General features: G+C 33.7%; 2 protein-coding genes and 1 long non-coding RNA gene across 4 annotated transcripts in view; 2 read left to right on the top strand and 1 right to left on the bottom strand.

The window, feature by feature from the left end:
- LOC117101688 (polypeptide N-acetylgalactosaminyltransferase 1-like) overlaps positions 1-2821 on the top strand; it is a 29038-nt gene extending 26217 nt beyond the window's left edge. The window contains exons 9-10 of the mRNA XM_033241727.1: positions 2319-2417; positions 2705-2821. Of these exons, the coding sequence (XP_033097618.1) occupies positions 2319-2417; positions 2705-2821 (216 nt within the window). The remainder of the gene's footprint in view (positions 1-2318; positions 2418-2704) is intronic.
- Positions 2822-4126: 1305 nt separating this feature from the next.
- On the top strand, positions 4127-9174 carry LOC117101700. Its single transcript, XR_004444305.1, has 2 exons — positions 4127-5345; positions 7244-9174. It is a non-coding gene; the product is annotated as an uncharacterized LOC117101700 (long non-coding RNA).
- A 3366-nt stretch (positions 9175-12540) lies between these two features.
- On the bottom strand, positions 12541-16863 carry LOC117101676 (elongation factor 1-beta-like). Of its 2 annotated transcripts, none has more exons than XM_033241715.1 (7): positions 16704-16863; positions 15934-16183; positions 15521-15587; positions 14110-14156; positions 13917-13995; positions 13050-13165; positions 12541-12794 (listed from the first exon to the last, which is right to left on the bottom strand). In XM_033241715.1, exons 1-7 carry the CDS (start codon positions 16781-16783, stop codon positions 12756-12758), a joined length of 678 nt encoding a protein of 225 aa, XP_033097606.1. In that variant the 5' UTR covers positions 16784-16863; the 3' UTR covers positions 12541-12755. The 2 variants fall into 2 exon arrangements, with proteins under 2 accessions (XP_033097606.1, XP_033097598.1); XM_033241707.1 differs by lacking the exon at positions 15521-15587 and adding an exon at positions 14946-15012.
- Between the last annotated feature and the right edge of the window lie 602 nt (positions 16864-17465).

Raw genomic sequence — 17465 nt, 5'->3', positions numbered from 1 at the left:
TTGTGATGCCAGTTTTTGATTACTGTAGTTGCGTTTGGTCGAATTGCAATATACAATATTTAAATACTTTGCAAATTTTACTAAATAGACTAGGTAGAGTTGTACTTTCTGTTAATATAATGACTCCTATAAATGAAAAAATGAACATGCTTAAATGGAGTAAACTCAATGATAGATGGAGAAATCAGTTACTCATAGTTATTTATATAAGTGTCTACAAGGGTATGCACCATCGTCTCTGTCGTCTATGCTTGTCTGTAATGAAAATATTCACTCTAAATGCACCCGTAGCCAAAGTAGCAACACTTTAATTGTACCAATCTGGAATAACAATCATGGTAAAGGAACCTTTCAGTATAGATCTGCCAAAGAATGGAATAACCTACCAATTGACATAAGGAAAAATGCAACCAATATTAGTTTGGATATTTTGTGCTATTTCTTAATTTTAAATTTTATCACATATTTTTTTCTGTTTTCTTTCATGTTTTATGCCTTTTGTTTTTTTAATTCTAATGATTTTCTATTTTGATTATGTTAAGTTTTTATTCCGAAAATTGTTAAAAATAACTGGACCATTTGGGAGACCAGTACTTTTGTATTGAAAATGTATCCAGTCAAAAGAAAGAAATAAATAAATAAAATGTGGCAGTATATCGTATACTTTAGTACAGAGAAGCTGTAATACTTTTACTCATAACTTTAGCAATAATAAGTCAATTCCAGTAAATGTCCCATCATTTTAAATTTTGTAATGTGGAGAATATGAAAATAAAAAGTCAACTTTCTTGCTTTGGTCACTGATGCTGGTTTTGGCGTGGCAAGCCCCAAATACTGTAGTGTAAATACTGGGTTATTTTTCATGCACATATGCAATAGTGCACACACAGTGAAAGATTTCAGTGAAAGACACCAGCAAGATCAACATTGACGGGATTCGAACTTGGTCCCTCTCACACCAAAGTTCAATTCCTTAATTCATTTATACAGTAAATGAAAAGGCACAATACAATATGTATTTTATTATCCCACAACTTTGGCATTGACAGTAAAATATCAATCATAAATATTGGTCATTTTAAAAATATAAAATCATTTTGGATGGTTTAATATAATAATGATGTACATATATCATTCATCCATAAATATTTTATTTACATATTTTTATATAGTAATTACATAAAAACACATACAGGTGTGAAGTACATTCATGATTCAATTCCAAAAGCATCTCATATTATTAAAGCAATTAAATTATGAACCCAAGTTCACATAAGAATCACATAATATTAAAATGTATTGAACTTTTTGTCATCAAGTACAAGAAATTACAAATACCCAGAGAAGGACATGTGATGAAAAATCTTTAATAATCACTTACAATTAATTCCTAATCAATAATAATTCATTTTCTATCTAGAAGTCGATAGATAGCTGTGTTTTAGATAATAAATCAAACAGTACATTTATACTAACCTGAGAGTTATTACACAAGCATTTGCCTCAATCGATTTGACTTCACAAGGTGAAGTAATTGATAATAAATTTATATGCTAGAAAAGGTTCTGTGTGTCTTTTTACAGTCAAGAAAAGCAGAAACCTGTGTCTTTTATTTGTTAAGAATTTTGATTAAACTTTATGTCAGCGAAAATAACAAATGGTCTTCCAAACACTCCAAATTTCGCTAGATCATAAATATCACAGTCATACCAAAATGTGTACACATACGCAAGATACAAATAACTTATGCAGCAATGGTCAAAGTTATTTTTGATGATTATCATTATTATATTTATTGCCATTTTTTTAAATTATATTTATTGCCTTTTTTTTTTTATTGTTGTTACCAACATTGGTGACCTATAAAATAACTTAAATAGTAATCATTCATGATTGAAATGTCATTATTAAGCTAGTTTACTTTTGTAAAAAATTGTAACAAGTTTTGATATACGGTAGTCACTGGTCCTGGTTCATTTCCCATTGCTGCTTTTATTTCAGCTGGAGGGCTGAATGCAAGTTAATTTCACCCACCGTCTTTCAAATGAGACATTTAAGGTTTTGGTCCTGTGTGCATTGTTGCTATTTGCATGTTAAAGAACGCAGTACTGTACATTCTTCAGAAAAGAGTAGGGGATTGTGTCCTGGTGTGCTTCCCAATCACCACTAGAAGGACCCCACTGGAAATAAGTCTTCTAGACTTCCGTGGATTATCCTTGGTTATACACCGAATAAATCTATCCATATTTAAAGAAATAAATGAAATTTTTAAAGCTTATATCTAGTGAGTGGTGTTTTTTTTTTGTTTTTTTTTACAGATACGCAATGTCGAGACTAATCAGTGCCTAGACACAATGATGAGAGACACAGGTCACAAGGTCGGCCTTTATGCTTGTCATGGACAAGGTGGCAACCAGGTAAGATTCATTTTACCTGCAGTTTTTGGTATCATTTTAACAATAATGATGTTGATATAAAATTTGTATATGTAAATAACGTATGTATAAATAATATATATTTGTTATCTTTTTTGTTATATATAACATGTTACTTGCATGTAATAAAGCTATTTATTAATATATAATGGCATTTCTACATGATGACCCATTATTTTGGTCAAATTCATTCTTTTAATGCCTCTTAAAAATGTAAACATCCTGGGTTCTCTATGTTGTGATTGAATGTAATGTATTTTTTTTTGTAGATCTGGGCTTTTACAAAGGATTATGAATTAAAACATGATGATTCATGTTTAGATGTGGCCCACAATGGACCAGTGATGATGTTGTCTTGCCACCAGCAGGGAGGAAACCAAAAATGAAAGCAGAATTGGGGCTTATGGGAGAACAGTAGATTTTTAATTGTTACCCAGTATAGGTATAGATTTTTTTTTTTAGAGGAAGACATTCTTATATAGCAGTGACGGATCTAGGATTTAGCAATGGGGGGTGAATAATGGGAGGTGAGAGGACTGAGCGGAAAAATGGATGGTTTTAAGAGAGGCGTCCCCTCTCAATGGAGATTTTTTTGGAATTAGACTGCTAGACGATCTTAGATGGCATCAGAGTACACGAGAAGCACACACACAAGACGAGTGACCATTATTTTTTTTTTCACGGTAAACAAAGGAAGGTGTCTAGCCACTCTATTCACCCCCTCTAGATCCGGCCCCCCTTAGATCCGCCACTGTATAGAGGCCTATAAAAAGTAGTTCATATTAAATAATTTATCAACAACATGCATTCAATTACAGGTCCCTCTCTAATTAAAGACACCCACTTTTCTGTGGTCTTAAATTAACAAAAGTCCTTTATCATTATTATTCTAATTAGAGAAAAGCTGCTAAACCCCAGGAGACCCTGGTCCCGAAAGTTGTCTTTAATTGGAGGGAGACCTGTATTTATGTAGTTTAGTCTAGTATAGCCTGGTTCTCACGAGAGCCCTAGTATCCGGATCGGGAGCTAACCGTTAGCACCAGCGTGAGAACGACTGATTGGTTAGCACTAACCGTTAGCAGTATCCGGATACGCTAACGGTTAGCAAGCGCCATCGGTTAGCAAGTCGAGGGCGTTTCTATCATCAACCAATCACACGTACGCGTTTACAATTTCCAGTTTCTTATTGGCCAGTGATTTGATCATCACATTGTTGGTATCCGGATTGGGATTTTCTTGCATGGACGCACAGCAGCAAACAGTTAGCAGGATCCGGATCCTGCTAACCGTTAGCTGCCGTGTGAGAACATAGCCTGAGTAATGATTCTTTCTATTCTTTCTTTTTGGGTAAATAACATGGTGAACTGTACTATTTTATTACACAAGCTTTCGTGTAAGTATGTAGGACATTTGTTCAGGTGAAGTCACCTGAACAGAAGAAGTGTACTACACGTTTACATGAAAGCTTGTGATAATATAAATCTCAACATGTCTGAAAGTGCTATTTTTTGCTTTCTGACTCTTTTTGGGTAATTAGAGAGTTTAGATCATTATGCTTGTATTCTTTTTGGGTAGTTTGGATGCTTACTGCAGTATGCTAATTATGGTTTATTCTTTTTGGGTAGTTAAAGCTTTATTTAATAATAATAATAATAATAATAATAATAATAATAATAATAATATAGGAGCACTCAGTAGAGAACATATCTCCACCACTGCAAATCCCTCAATACACATGTTACGTTTTAAACACAGAATCCAAGCAACATATAGTATTGAAACATTGTATTTTCAACTAATGATAAGTACTGTAAAAATGTGACAACTCACCTACTTTCTAACCACCACCTACTTATAGTTGACAAAAAATACATGCCAAGTACTGGTGTTGAAATGGAAATATTATGCAAATAGTCAAATTAGTAAAAAAATATGGGGTATTGCTTTTTGGTGTCACATGTTTAAATATAAATTTGCATTAAAAATATTCCCAATTAGTTCCCAAAAAAGTGAAGTTAGAACATACACTGTAAAACACTGTACACATTTACTGTAATTGCACTAATGTGAATATTCATCATATAGCTATTGTGTCTACCTATTGTGGAAAGTTTCATTTTGATCCATTTTAGAGAGATTTAGGTCTTGGACCTAATAACCCTCAAATTCACACCCGAATTTGGATCATCACCAACCTTTGATAAGTTCTTCCTTATAACTTGGTTAAATTTTCACGAAGGTTTCATTCAGTTTTTGAAATATCTGGTCTAGGACAATTTGTTTAAACGGTCCTCATATCCACGCCCTAATCCTACTCACCAAAATGTAATCATTTCTTCATTGGGTCATACCTAACACTCCTTGTAACTTTCATTTAGATCTGTGCAGCCATTTTTGAGCTATTTTGAATGCACACACACACACAAAAACAGAAAAAGGTGACAGGCACACACACACAAACTTACACGACTAAAAAAACTTATCTCCTCGTGGAGATAATAATAATACTTGTATAATTTGTGTCCTTCCTTGTAACTCCTTCCTCTTTTCATTGTTGTATAGCTCACTGTGGCTTTTTTTTTTTATCGAATGAGATATATAAGAATGGCATAATTATAATTATTATACAGCAGCCAAAACATTGAAGTAAATATCACATATTTTGGCTTAATTAAGAAATTATTCTAAACATGTAATTGCTATTATTGTTGTTATCAGTATTATATTGTTATTGATAACAAATAGTTTTACAAAATAAGTAATTTATTTGAGTATTGTCTATAGAGTTTAAAACAATCTTTTTTTTTTGTATTATAAATGAGTTTGTTGTGGTACGAATAGATGAGACACTCTTTTTTTTATATTATTTTTTCACTGTAGGAAAGGCAAAAGTGGAAATATTTGAAAGAGGTGAGAGCCGCATTGGGTGCAGTATTTTACTATTCAATTTACGTTTTAATTACTTTTTCTCCTGCATGCTACTTGATAAAAAGGTGGACCTTAGCAATCAGTTATTATTGTAACCTTGCCTGCACTTTGTCCTAACGTTTCATACTCACTCATTTCACTGATAACCACTGCTTGTTGTTCATGTATACACATTATTAGTTTTATGCACTTTAACGTAGTGAGAATACATGTATTGATATAGTTTAGTTGAAGCATGTGGTGAGGTGAAATGACTGGGCTTCCAGTCAAAGGGTTGTTAATTGAGACAAATTCTAGTAACTTTCTCCATATTGTCTCATCCCACCCAGGATATGAATGATTTTAGATAGAAATGGGGGTAGTGCTGTATTTTCTGCATGGTAAGGGGTATTTCCCAGGGAGCAAAGGAGGTTGTACTTGTGGGTTTTAATATGATTCGGAAATCAGCAAAAACTGATTTGTATTAATAATCGCTGTCTTAGGTCATACGTTAATAAATCATTCATCTTTTTAAATGAGCAATTTAAAGTGTTATTGCATTTATGATACTTTGGAAGATTTATCTCTTAAAAAAACAATATTGAATGCATTTCTTATTGTGAGATTTTTATCACAGTTACCAAACACTGTACTGTTCATAATGATATTGTTTTGTATCTAATATCTGTATGAATTTTACTGCTAAGCTATGGAGAAAGTACCTTGCATAGCTTACTTACACATAAAAATAAATTAAATGTATTATATTATGCTTTCCTGCTGATGATAGTAGATAAATGATGATGATGATGATTATAATAATAATAAAATAATAATTACTGTATTTCAAACACAATGATAATGATGGTGATGATAATGATAGTACAGTGAATTATAATTTGATTTTATTAGTTGCTAAGGTTTCTGAGTGTTTTGAAAAAAGCAGCAGGTAAAACAAGAGTTGTGCATGGGATAAGAAATAGGCTTTATTCAGCCTTATTATGTATACCAAAGATTTAATAATTTGTTATTTTGAGACCAAAACATTAACATATTATTGTTATGTTTATGTGTATTACACAGTTGTCATTACTAAAATTGAAAAATCGTGCGTAGGAAAGGGTATCGAACAGTGTTGGTGGTGGTATTTTATTACTATTACTAACCCCAAGCTATGATTCACATTAGATTCTTACTCAAAGTTGTTTTAACGCCAAGGTGTACAGTATAATATTTTTAAACACTCACTTTGAAAAAAACTTTCACCACATGCCTTCCTCCCCCTCTTCCCACTTGCATTTACTGAGCAAAAATTACATTCATATTGTTAATAATTACCTGATTTTCCCAGCCTTCACCTCTGTATCAGCCTGCTGATGTCAATAGGCCTAGAAGAATATAGGGACTTGGTATTCCTGATACAGATTGTCAATGGATATGTAATTTGGTAACCTAAAACTCTTGTTACCAATAAACAATTTTATTATCTTTTTGGCTGAAGAAACATGACTACAACATATGTAAAATAATAAATAGCAATGTACTGCAGGCAGGAGTCCCAAGTTGGATTTGGTTAAATGAGCTTTCTTAACATCTAACTTCATTTTGCTGTGGATGGTGATGCCCATCTTTTCTGTTTTCTGTGAGACAATTGATAATAGAGTGGTAAAAGCATGCAAATACTTGTGGAAGATAGGTTTCTGGGAGATACTTGAAGGAGAGCGGAAGATTTCGAGAGACTTGGGACCCCCCTGCTGTTGGTTTTCATAATGGGGGTTTAATGTCAACTGAATGATGCTTAAATTATCTTGCAGATAAATGCATTAACAATAAAAGTTGTTTATGTTGTTGGATGTGTAGTTTGATGAACCTATTTACTATATTTATTTATTTATTTTCAGACCAAAGAATTACAGCACAGCAGTGGACTTTGTTTAGATACTTCAGAGAAAGCTCACGATGAACCAAGCGTGAAACCCTGTAATGGTCACAAGTCACAGCAATGGGAAATGATAAACATGCAGCTATTAGATTGAGGGCAGCCTACTTTTTTTATAATCAGGAGTCAAACAACAAAAAAGGAATGCCTTTGGGCAATGTGTCATACATTTTACAACTTACAAAGGAACCATTGTAGAGTTTAATGGTGGTTTGTCTTTGAACACTGATCTTCCATTAACTAAAGGGCATAAGACTTGATGGTGGTTTATAACCAACTGATATGGTTTCTTGCCTTGAATTAAGAACAGATGAGAACCCTAAGCTTGTTAATTAAATTAATTTTGCATAATTTATGATAATTTATTAAAAATGATTGATTAAAAAAAAATTACATAATTTGGATTGACTTTGAAAGACATTTTTAAATTATTGATGAAATTAAAAAGTTATCAATTGTTTGAACGTACGATCTGCATGCAGTCCATGGTATATCAAGCAAGTCCTAATTTATCCCAGGCCAATGTAATTTAAAAAACATATCAAAATCCAGGTTGATAATAAATTGAATTCATTCCTCGGTCAAACCTCCTATTTGGATGTTAACGATGGAACCCAGTTACAACATTTTAAGTATCATTTTAATTTTATTGTGAATACAAAAAATATACTTGACCAGCATGTATTATATACGGACCTAAGCCTTTGGACATTTATATCTTTGGTTTTATTATTGAACTTAAGTTAGGCCTAATAATATTATTAGTCAGACCAGAACTGACCAACACTTATTGTACTGTAGTTATGGAGAGTGGTGGTGTCACATATTCAGACGTGGGGTCCAAAGTACCTGACAGTGTCCACACCCACTTCAGCCCCACCATGTTTAGAGCAATTAAGAATATGCACTTGCTTTCTGTAAAGCAGTGTTCCCGGACTAAATGATTGGCTTTGTCCCCAATATGGGTGCTGTGTGCCCTCCTCGACCCCTGCTGGTGCCCCACTGGCTACCAACAAAATGCTAACTGAGAAACTGATGTGGAAGAGGCAGATAAATATATAGGTGATAGTGCTGCATTCCTATGTGTCTGTTGATGTGATCTTCAATCTATTAACACTAAGCATAGGTCCCAAAGGTGGTGTTGAATTAGCAAACTGTGGGGCGAAGTGTAGGATGTGGTCTCCATTTTACCTTTCAATCAGTGATTGGTTTAAATTAAGAGGAATGCCTCTGTGTTAGTATTATATGTATATACAGTAGGCTACATTCATTTTTCTTGTGGTAGACATGCCTGGCTAGCATTTCGTAATTTCACACTATTCAGAATATATTTTCAACCGGACAAAGAAAAAGAAAAAATATTAATCATGTTATTGTTGAAGCTGAGTGTTTGGCTGAGATGGAATGTTCCTGCTTCTTGTACTGCAGGTTGTAATCCTGGTTTTAATTGGGAGTGGATTGCTCGACTAGAATAGTTCTCTCATGAGCCACTACGAGTACCCAAACAAATTCAATAATTTCAAATTTGGAATAATGACATATTAAAAAAAAAAAAAAAAAAAATTTAATTAAAAAAAAAATAATGAAATGTAGCCTGCTGCTACAGGAAGGTATCAGGTAACATTAGTGATTGAGGTTTTTGGGTTTAGAAGGATGGTTGGTTTGGATAGAGGTATCCCATGATGCTCGGTGCATTAACACATTCTTAACTGATAAGAATGTCCAGTGGTGAGCATCATTCCTTAATAATATTCTTATAAATATATAGCAAAAAATTTTGATACAAAGAAATGGGAACTTAATGTTATATTTGTATTTGTGAGCCATGTGAACCTATTACATCATTGTCTTATTTTAATATGTTCATAAGCTTTAATAAGTTGCTTGGTGTAATCAGTAATAAAAATAATAGGTAAAGATATACACTGATTATGAAAAACCAAACAAATTATGTTTTGCAAATCCAAGAGTTATTGTACATAAAGGTAGTATACTTCTTGGTTTTGCCCCCATATTACTATACTTCTGGAAATAATTGACCACATTTATTTTGTTGTTTATTATTACTACTTAAATTTTTTAATACCTTTTTACTGCAGTAGCTATGAGAATGCAGGAACAAATTATTCTCCTGAAATATGTATGTATTGAAGTACAACTCATTACATGCTGCTGTTCTTGAAGTGATGGTATCAGCATTAAATATTTTCAACGCCAGTTGTTGAATGCATAAACTGGTGATCAAATCAAAATATTAATATTTTTTTGATTGGATCTGTAATTCACTGAAAAACTAATGTTTTCAATTTTTCTGATTGGTCGATACCTTAATTAATGTTTTTATATGATTAATTCAATGTTTTAATTGGATTTTTTAGGGGGTTGTTTTTCTTATTTTACCTCCATGGTACATCCAAGGCTCTGTCTACACTATCAAATTTCATGTTACAAATCTGTGTGATGTGCCCATATATGGGCATGATGATGTCACATTACAACCAAATATGGGCATATCACATTTACATAAAATTTGATAGTGTGGACAAGGCTAGACTGTTATTGTGTACGGTGGTAGTGGTCACCATCATTAGCTTTTCAATTCATTCAGTTGCAGGGGTCCCAAGTCTTATGGAAATTGTCAGTTTTCTCCCCCCCCCCCCCCACCACTGTAACCTATCTCCCCACAAATTTATGTCTAGATGTATTAACAGTATTACTATATATTATTTGTCTCTCCTGAAGTCAGCTGACCAAGTATCTATATACATAATAATATAGATTAGATGTTAAGAAACCTCTCAGATCTCCCAAAAGTAGCATCTTGGGACACCCTGCAGTTATTAACAGAACACAGTACAGTACTCAGAATTATTCTCTGTAGCGAGATTTATAATATTTCGTGATTGGTGTAAAATGCATAATGTATATTTGGATATATATTAATTGAGTGGTTCAAACACATGATTGGTGTAAAAATCGTAATTGATGAATGATTGGTGTAAAGTCAACGATACCATACCTAATCAGGGATGACAAAATGGTTTGAATTTGAACTCACCACTTTGATTTTTTTCCGTCCATTTTCGAAGATGTTATTTTTGTCATCCAGTGTTGTACTGTTAATGTCTACACATTGTGGTAAACATTCAGTTGTCAATTATGTTAAAATTTGTAAGATGAAATACAGTAAGGACACCTTTGGGACCCAAAAAAGTATGCCCGAAAAGTGTCCCTTTAATAGGGGTGTCGCAAAGGAGTAGGTTCTGCTGCATACTGTACGTAAAAGTTCAAACATTTAAAAAGGAAAAGGTGTTGGGTTTCCCTTTAGCAGACTATTTAACTTGCTCATTTGATTTTAGCAATTAATTTTAATTAACAAACTACTTTACTTATTTACTTATTTTCTTGACATGGTTATCAATTAACTTAGAATTAGTATCTGGATAATAACTTCACCACCTAAATAATGCTGTCAGGCTATTTACTGTAATTTACTTAATGGATTCTAGGGAGGATAGTAATTTTAATAACAAACTACTTTTTATTTTCTTGACAAGGTTACTAATTAACTATATTTAGAAGAATTTATGTGAATAATAACCTTCACCACCTAAATCATGCCAACACGATTTATTTTTTTTTTAAAGTAACGTGTTCAATAATGAAAAAGCAATATCTATGTTTAATATTTTGATTAAAAATTTAAGTGTCATTCTTATATCTTAATTTACATTTTATGAATTGTGTAGTTATTATATGGTTATATTTTCCCATAAATTTATCGGTCAATTTTAATGGTTGTCTCTGGTGTTGTTTTTTTGTATTCTTACTGTGGATGAATACACAGTTAAACTTGCCTAAGTCAAATAATTAAGTTGATCTTATTTTACATGCCAAATTGTGTTTTCCATTAATTAACAATCTGTTAGTCAAATTTTATCCAAGTTAAACAAATTGGATTTGACTTAGGCAAGTTCAGCATAATTGTTGGTTGGTGGTTGGTCGCAATTCTTGTCTAAAATTCCAAAGCGGGTCGCCAGTCTTAAAGTTGGCTAAACGCCAGCCTAGACAAATATGAAATTTTAATTTGATACCTTGTTTTGCAAACTTGCTGCTTGCCAAATTATTTCAAGTGAAAATGAGTTGTTTTTTTGCCTGTTAGCACACATGTCGCCATTAAATATTTCTTGACACAAAATATTAATATTAATTAAATAAATACAAAGTAATTTAGTCTAATTACTGATATATGCGATGAGATCTAAGTGAATTCCATGGAGAAGACGTCTATACAATCAGCAGGTGGTCATCACACTCATATTTTTCATACCTTCACAGACCATTTTGCTAAAGGTTTTTACAATATTCCTTCCTCTTAGAGCTCACCCAAGTACAACTCTCTTGGGCACCCTTTAGGGGACTGTCCCGGGGGCCTCGCTTGTATACCAACCTTACGGGGGCGTGCAGCAGCCATTCAAGGACATGAGACACTTGCGCTACCTATTTTACTGAAAATTATTAGGGACTACCATTTACCAAAATCTGGTGTCGGTTGAACTACTACAGTATTACGGCCATGTAACCTACCAAATTAAACTTGTACTGTTCCTGATGGCAAATAAGACCGCAGTTTTGTCTGTTGATGATCCCTACTGTTCGTGGCTATGTATCAATTGTAGGTTTAGCACGGAGGTTAGCAAAAAATCTTTGCTTAACATTGTGTGAAAAATTATGCGACTTTGATGGACGGGGCAGGGACTTCAACTACCAAATTTACCTTGTGTTTCCCACACCTGTGCTACCAAGTCCTCGCAAATATACCCTATACATGCTGAAACTCTTCCATAAATTCCCACACTTGTGCTACCAAGTCCTCAAAAATACCCCCGTAAATGCAGCACCTACCCATGGGCACCGTGATTTCTGTGTGGCCTGCCAAAATGAATTACAAACTCCACATGCCAACCACTTTTGGCTAGAAAACCCTTTTTTTGCGGCCCGACACCAATCATATGTAAAAAGTAATACTGTAGTAAAACTGAGCATAAAGTGGCTATACAAGTGCACTGCAGCATCAAAGTTCGGGTGCGGCCATTAGAGTTGAGTAAAAAATTCACTTTGGCCCTCCGACCCATTTTAATGCCCACCCCTGCTTTAGGGTCTTTTATGAGAGGCTACTGTAGGGTCCAGTGCTAAAAGTTTGACAAAAGTACAGTATTCAACCTGGCTTGCAATAAAAACACAGCTCTTCAAAATACATTTTTCATATTTATTATTAGACTTTCAATCATTAAATGACGCGATACAGAAGGTGCTTGACAATGATGTCAAATTCCATCAACATTACAATTATCAATTTCAGTACGAGTAAACTCCTAATTTTTTTTTATTGCCTTGGCAGTAAGTACTGGAGTGTTAATGAACTTTTAAAGTTGATAGATACACACGCCTAGAAATTCAAACGTCGACGCACTTTAGATCTTGTTAAATGCAACGACGTCAACACTTTGTACCTGCAAAATGACATTGAAGATAAATAAGACATTATACAGTAGCCACTAATATACAACATAATAATGGTGAAATAGGACATATACAGAATGCACAGCTTGTAAATAAAAAATTGGTTGCATTATTATTCTTCAATTAGAATTTGTATAGTGCCTGTTAGAAAAATATATTATTTGTCACTAGTGCTATTGGTTTATTATTAATAGATACAGGCATTTAATATTTATTTTCAATATATATTTTGCATACAAACTTACATAATCTTCAAAAGATGTAATACTCTCATCTAAGAAATCTGTTCCTATCTTGTCGTCTTCAACAACGCATGCAATCTGCAGTTTCTTAATCCCATAGGCAACAGGGACAAATTTACCTGAGACAACATCAAAAATAATATATTAAACTACACAACTTCTAATAATTTCAAAACAAAATTTAATGACAAGAAAGATCAACGTTTCAGGTCCATCATGGAACCATTCTCAAGATCAAGTAATTTGAAAAAACAAAAAACAAAAATACCAAGCAGTGACAGGAAGTAAGTAATTAATTTACATATCAAATTAATTACTTACTTCCTGTCACTGCTTGGTATTTTTGTTTTTTGTTTTTTCAAATTACTTGATCTGGAGAATGGTTCCATGATGGACCCGAAATGTCGATTTTTCTTGTCATTAAATTTTGTTTTGAAATTATATAGTAAGCGTCTCTTAATTCATAACTTCTAATAAGCTTTAAAAACAAAATGAGAATTGCTTGCTTTATACGCTTAAATTTAATTTAAGTTTTCATTTCAAAAGTAGAAGGGGAAAAGTAATCCTCACCAGTCATGAGCATATATACAGTACCCTGTATTCTTAATTGGAGTAATCAATGATTTTTATTGGGCCAATTAACAAAAATTGGCTCAATGAGTAACTAGGTTAAAATTACTCTAAGCATAGCCAGTCCATTATCAGACAAGTTGCTATCAGTCACTTGGTCATCTGTCAAAACACCATACCACACCATGAACTGAAATAAACATTAACACATTCCACTTCACAGAGGAATGTCACTACTACAGCATAGAATGTATCTGCGCAAATGCAGTACTGTATACCCAAAATGAACAATTTGCTAACCTGCTCCCCAAAGAAGACCATCAGCTTCTATTGATCTCACACTTTTCTCCAACTCGGCCATATCTGTTTCATCATCCCACTAAAAAAACAAACAAAAATCTTTTGATAAATATAAAATAATAAAATACTGCAAGCGATTATATTTAGTTTAATATGTATTGGTTTCAAGCAGATGCCGTTAACTTTCACTTACTGGTTTCACATCCAAGATGATATTAGATTTAGGCACTAGTGCAGGTTCTGTAAGGAATATAGTATAGAATGATTGATTATTGCAAAACAATTGGGAAAATCCTTAAATGTGAAATAAAAACATCAGATTGCTTATTATGCAAACATTAATAAGATTTTAACTTCCAAAAATTGTTTGCATACTGACACAATTCAGTGTTCAATGGTTTATAAACCCTCCTCCTCTAGGCTAATAGGAAAAATTTATTTGGGCAAATCACAGATTTATCACTTAATACAGTAGTGTGAACTGAGTTCAACCAATATCATAATGTGCTAATCAGCAGATTTTTTTTTTTTCAGAATCTGGTAAAGCATTAACAACAATCTAATCATCAGTTGGCTGATTCAGTTTAAATATTTTAAGACCATAAACATAAGCTTGGTTGTAAGACAGTCAAACAACCGTCGGCGGACAAATCCAACTCTGCTCCCAGCGAGTAATCGCTAGATGACGCAATGCTGTCTGCTGATAATACGGTGGCTGTCTGAACGAATCGTCATTAAAGGCGATCCGCTGCCAGCACATAGTGGAAATGTGTTTGTCATAGAATCGCGTTAGCTGACTGTTGGGTGCAGTGCGTGCCCAGCTGTACTAGGCAGAATGTTTGACATTTGCTATTATCTCATTCAGTCTTTCCAAGATTAAAGTACAAAAAAAAAACCATTAACAACTTGTGGAAGCAATTTGAAAAGCACAAATTGAACTACTGTATAATCATTCTCAAATGGGGGCCTCTTTAAAAAATAAATAGACAATCAATAGTACATCGATATGATTCAAAAGTACCACATTACTTTTTGATTTCTTGGCATTGTATGCATCTAGTCGTTCTTTCTTTATTCTTGCCAACTCCTCTGCATCCTTGAAAAGAAGTTTCTGAGTTGTTAATGTAAAGAGTGGAAAAATAACATAAAACTTTCAATCCTTTAAAACATTCAAGAACTCAAAAAGAAAGGTATCAATTGTTGCATTTTCCTCATTCTTTTTTACCTAATATTACAAATTTTATTAACGTTTGTAATATTTGCACCTTTTTTTTTTATATTTATTTACTCTTATGTTTTTGTTATCATCTAATACTGCATTAAAACAAAAAAAAAAAAAAAAAACAGTTCTTTAATCCAAAAAGACAACTGCCACTGAACTGGATTCAAAGGCATTCATTACATGTCTTTAACGATCAATTCCCTTTATATGATGATCCACAAACCTCCTCATCATCTGATAAAAAAAAACCATTAACAACTTGTGGAAGCAATTTGAAAAGCACAAATTGAACTACTGTATAATCATTCTCAAATGGGGGCCTCTTTAAAAAATAAATAGACAATCAATAGTACATCAATATGATTCAAAAGTACCACATTACTTTTTGATTTCTTGGCATTGTATGCATCTAGTCGTTCTTTCTTTATTCTTGCCAACTCCTCTGCATCCTTGAAAAGAAATTTCTGAGTTGTTAATGTAAAGAGTGGAAAAATAACATAAAACTTTCAATCCCTTAAAACATTCAAGAACTCAAAAAGAAAGGTATCAATTGTTGCATTTTCCTCATTCTTTTTTACCTAATATTACAAATTTTATTAACGTTTGTAATATTTGCACCTTTTTTTTTATATTTATTTACTCTTATGTTTTTGTTATCATCTAATACTGTATTAAAACAAAAACAACAAAAAAACAGTTCTTTAATCCAAAAAGACAACTGCCACTGAACTGGATTCAAAGGCATTCATTACATGTCTTTAACGATCAATTCCCTTTATATGATGATCCACAAACCTCCTCATCATCTGATCCAAAAAAGTCGATGTCATCATCATCGTCATCATCATCAGCGGCTGCCTTTGCTGGTGCCCCGGATCCTGCTGGCCCATATTCAGAGGCAGGTTTCTTGACACCCGGCAAACTACCAAAATCCTTGCTATAGGATTTTATGTGGTTGAACCAACGAAGAGCATGGATGAGATCTGGGGATGGACTGCTTGATATGGCTTGGTAGACAGCCACATCAGCTTGTGAAGGTACATATCTACATTAAAAGGCAAACATTAATGAACACATTTTCATTAAACATATGATTATTGTCTAAAATACAAAAAAAAAAATTAACATATTAAACATGGGCCTGCATGTCATACGACTGCAAAAGAAAGGAATTAATTTGAACTGCACACAATTCAACATACCCATCGCATCAGGCACATATGGCCTTCCATACTATAGGACCTACTACTACAGTATTTTGTCCAGAATCAACAGCCCTTTCCCGAGTTTTTGTAGAGAAAAAAACCGGCGAAACGATCCGGGGAAAACCAGGTAAGGATCTATTCTATACAAAATATTTTAACTATAGACTAGCATTTCGTCCCTTGGCCTAGCCTTGCTGAATACAGTGGTAGTAAGAGGCCCAGCCCTCGCCTGCCCCTAAACTGCTTAGCTAGCAGCCGTACTTCCTGCTTAAACAAGGAAAGGAAATCATCCCATCGCATGCCCTGAACACATTGGATCAATATTAAGACTATAAATCAAATATTAAAGAGTAGGTCTACCCTTCGATGTAACTTTTGTCAGCTAAAAAGTCATTGAGAGCTTCAATTCCAGACTTTTTATTCAGGTCCCCAAATCCCATCTTGTCGTTGGCGTGGCAGTAAAAGAAGAGAGCACATGCAACGAAATGAACAAACGTGTTGAATATGGCGCGCCGTTAGTGCCTATAGTGTGCAATAAATCAGTAAATTTATTGGACATCGCCAGCTTTCACGTGTCAATTAATACATCCAGAGGTGACGGAACTAGGGGGTGCTGTGTTATGGAGAGTAATGTGTGACCGGAAATGGTCTGCAGTCAGTTGATTGTTACCATGCGCCAGTGATGTTGGAGTATATAGTACAGCAATTTGAAACTATTATGTAGGCCTAATGAATGAATAAAGTTCGGAGTTTGTCGGGTAGTGAAATGGTTATTTCACATTTTAAGTACTCCCTAAATTCATAAGTGTAAGCTAAATTACGGTGATTAATTTAATTAGCGAAGATATGGAGACAATTATTTCGAATCCCTCTTTTCCAAGAGGGGATGCAAATGCTTTGTGAAAATGAGTACGCCGCGGTACTCATTTTCACAAAGAAATACACACAACTGGTTAGCTAACAATTATGTCACGGTTACATGAGCACCTGGGAAGGAAGGTGCATCACGTTGTTACCTAGCAAACGTCTGTACTGTATGGGGGAGGGGCTGCTGATGTACTGTGTAGCGGGGGACGGTGAGGCATAAGACTAGGCCTAGGCCTAACTAAGACAGTGGAATTA

The sequence above is a fragment of the Anneissia japonica genome, unplaced genomic scaffold (assembly GCF_011630105.1).
Source record: "Anneissia japonica isolate Jap-2015-1 unplaced genomic scaffold, ASM1163010v1 scaffold1005_len2656397_cov198, whole genome shotgun sequence".
Lineage (NCBI taxonomy): Eukaryota > Metazoa > Echinodermata > Crinoidea > Comatulida > Comatulidae > Anneissia > Anneissia japonica.
The sequence above is the reverse complement of the archived record's forward strand: the minus strand, read 5'-3'. Positions and strand labels throughout refer to the sequence as shown.

Coding starts and splice junctions, on each gene's coding strand:
- LOC117101676 (XM_033241715.1), bottom strand. CDS start 16,783: ATGGGATTTGGGGACCTGAATAAAAAGTCTGGAATTGAAGCTCTCAAT. Junction 16,184..16,703: donor GACAAAAGTTACATCGAAGG/GTAGACCTACTC, acceptor CTTTTAATGTAG/ATATGTACCTTCACAAGCTG. Junction 14,157..15,520: donor CAATGCCAAGAAATCAAAAA/GTAATGTGGTAC, acceptor TATTCCTTACAG/AACCTGCACTAGTGCCTAAA.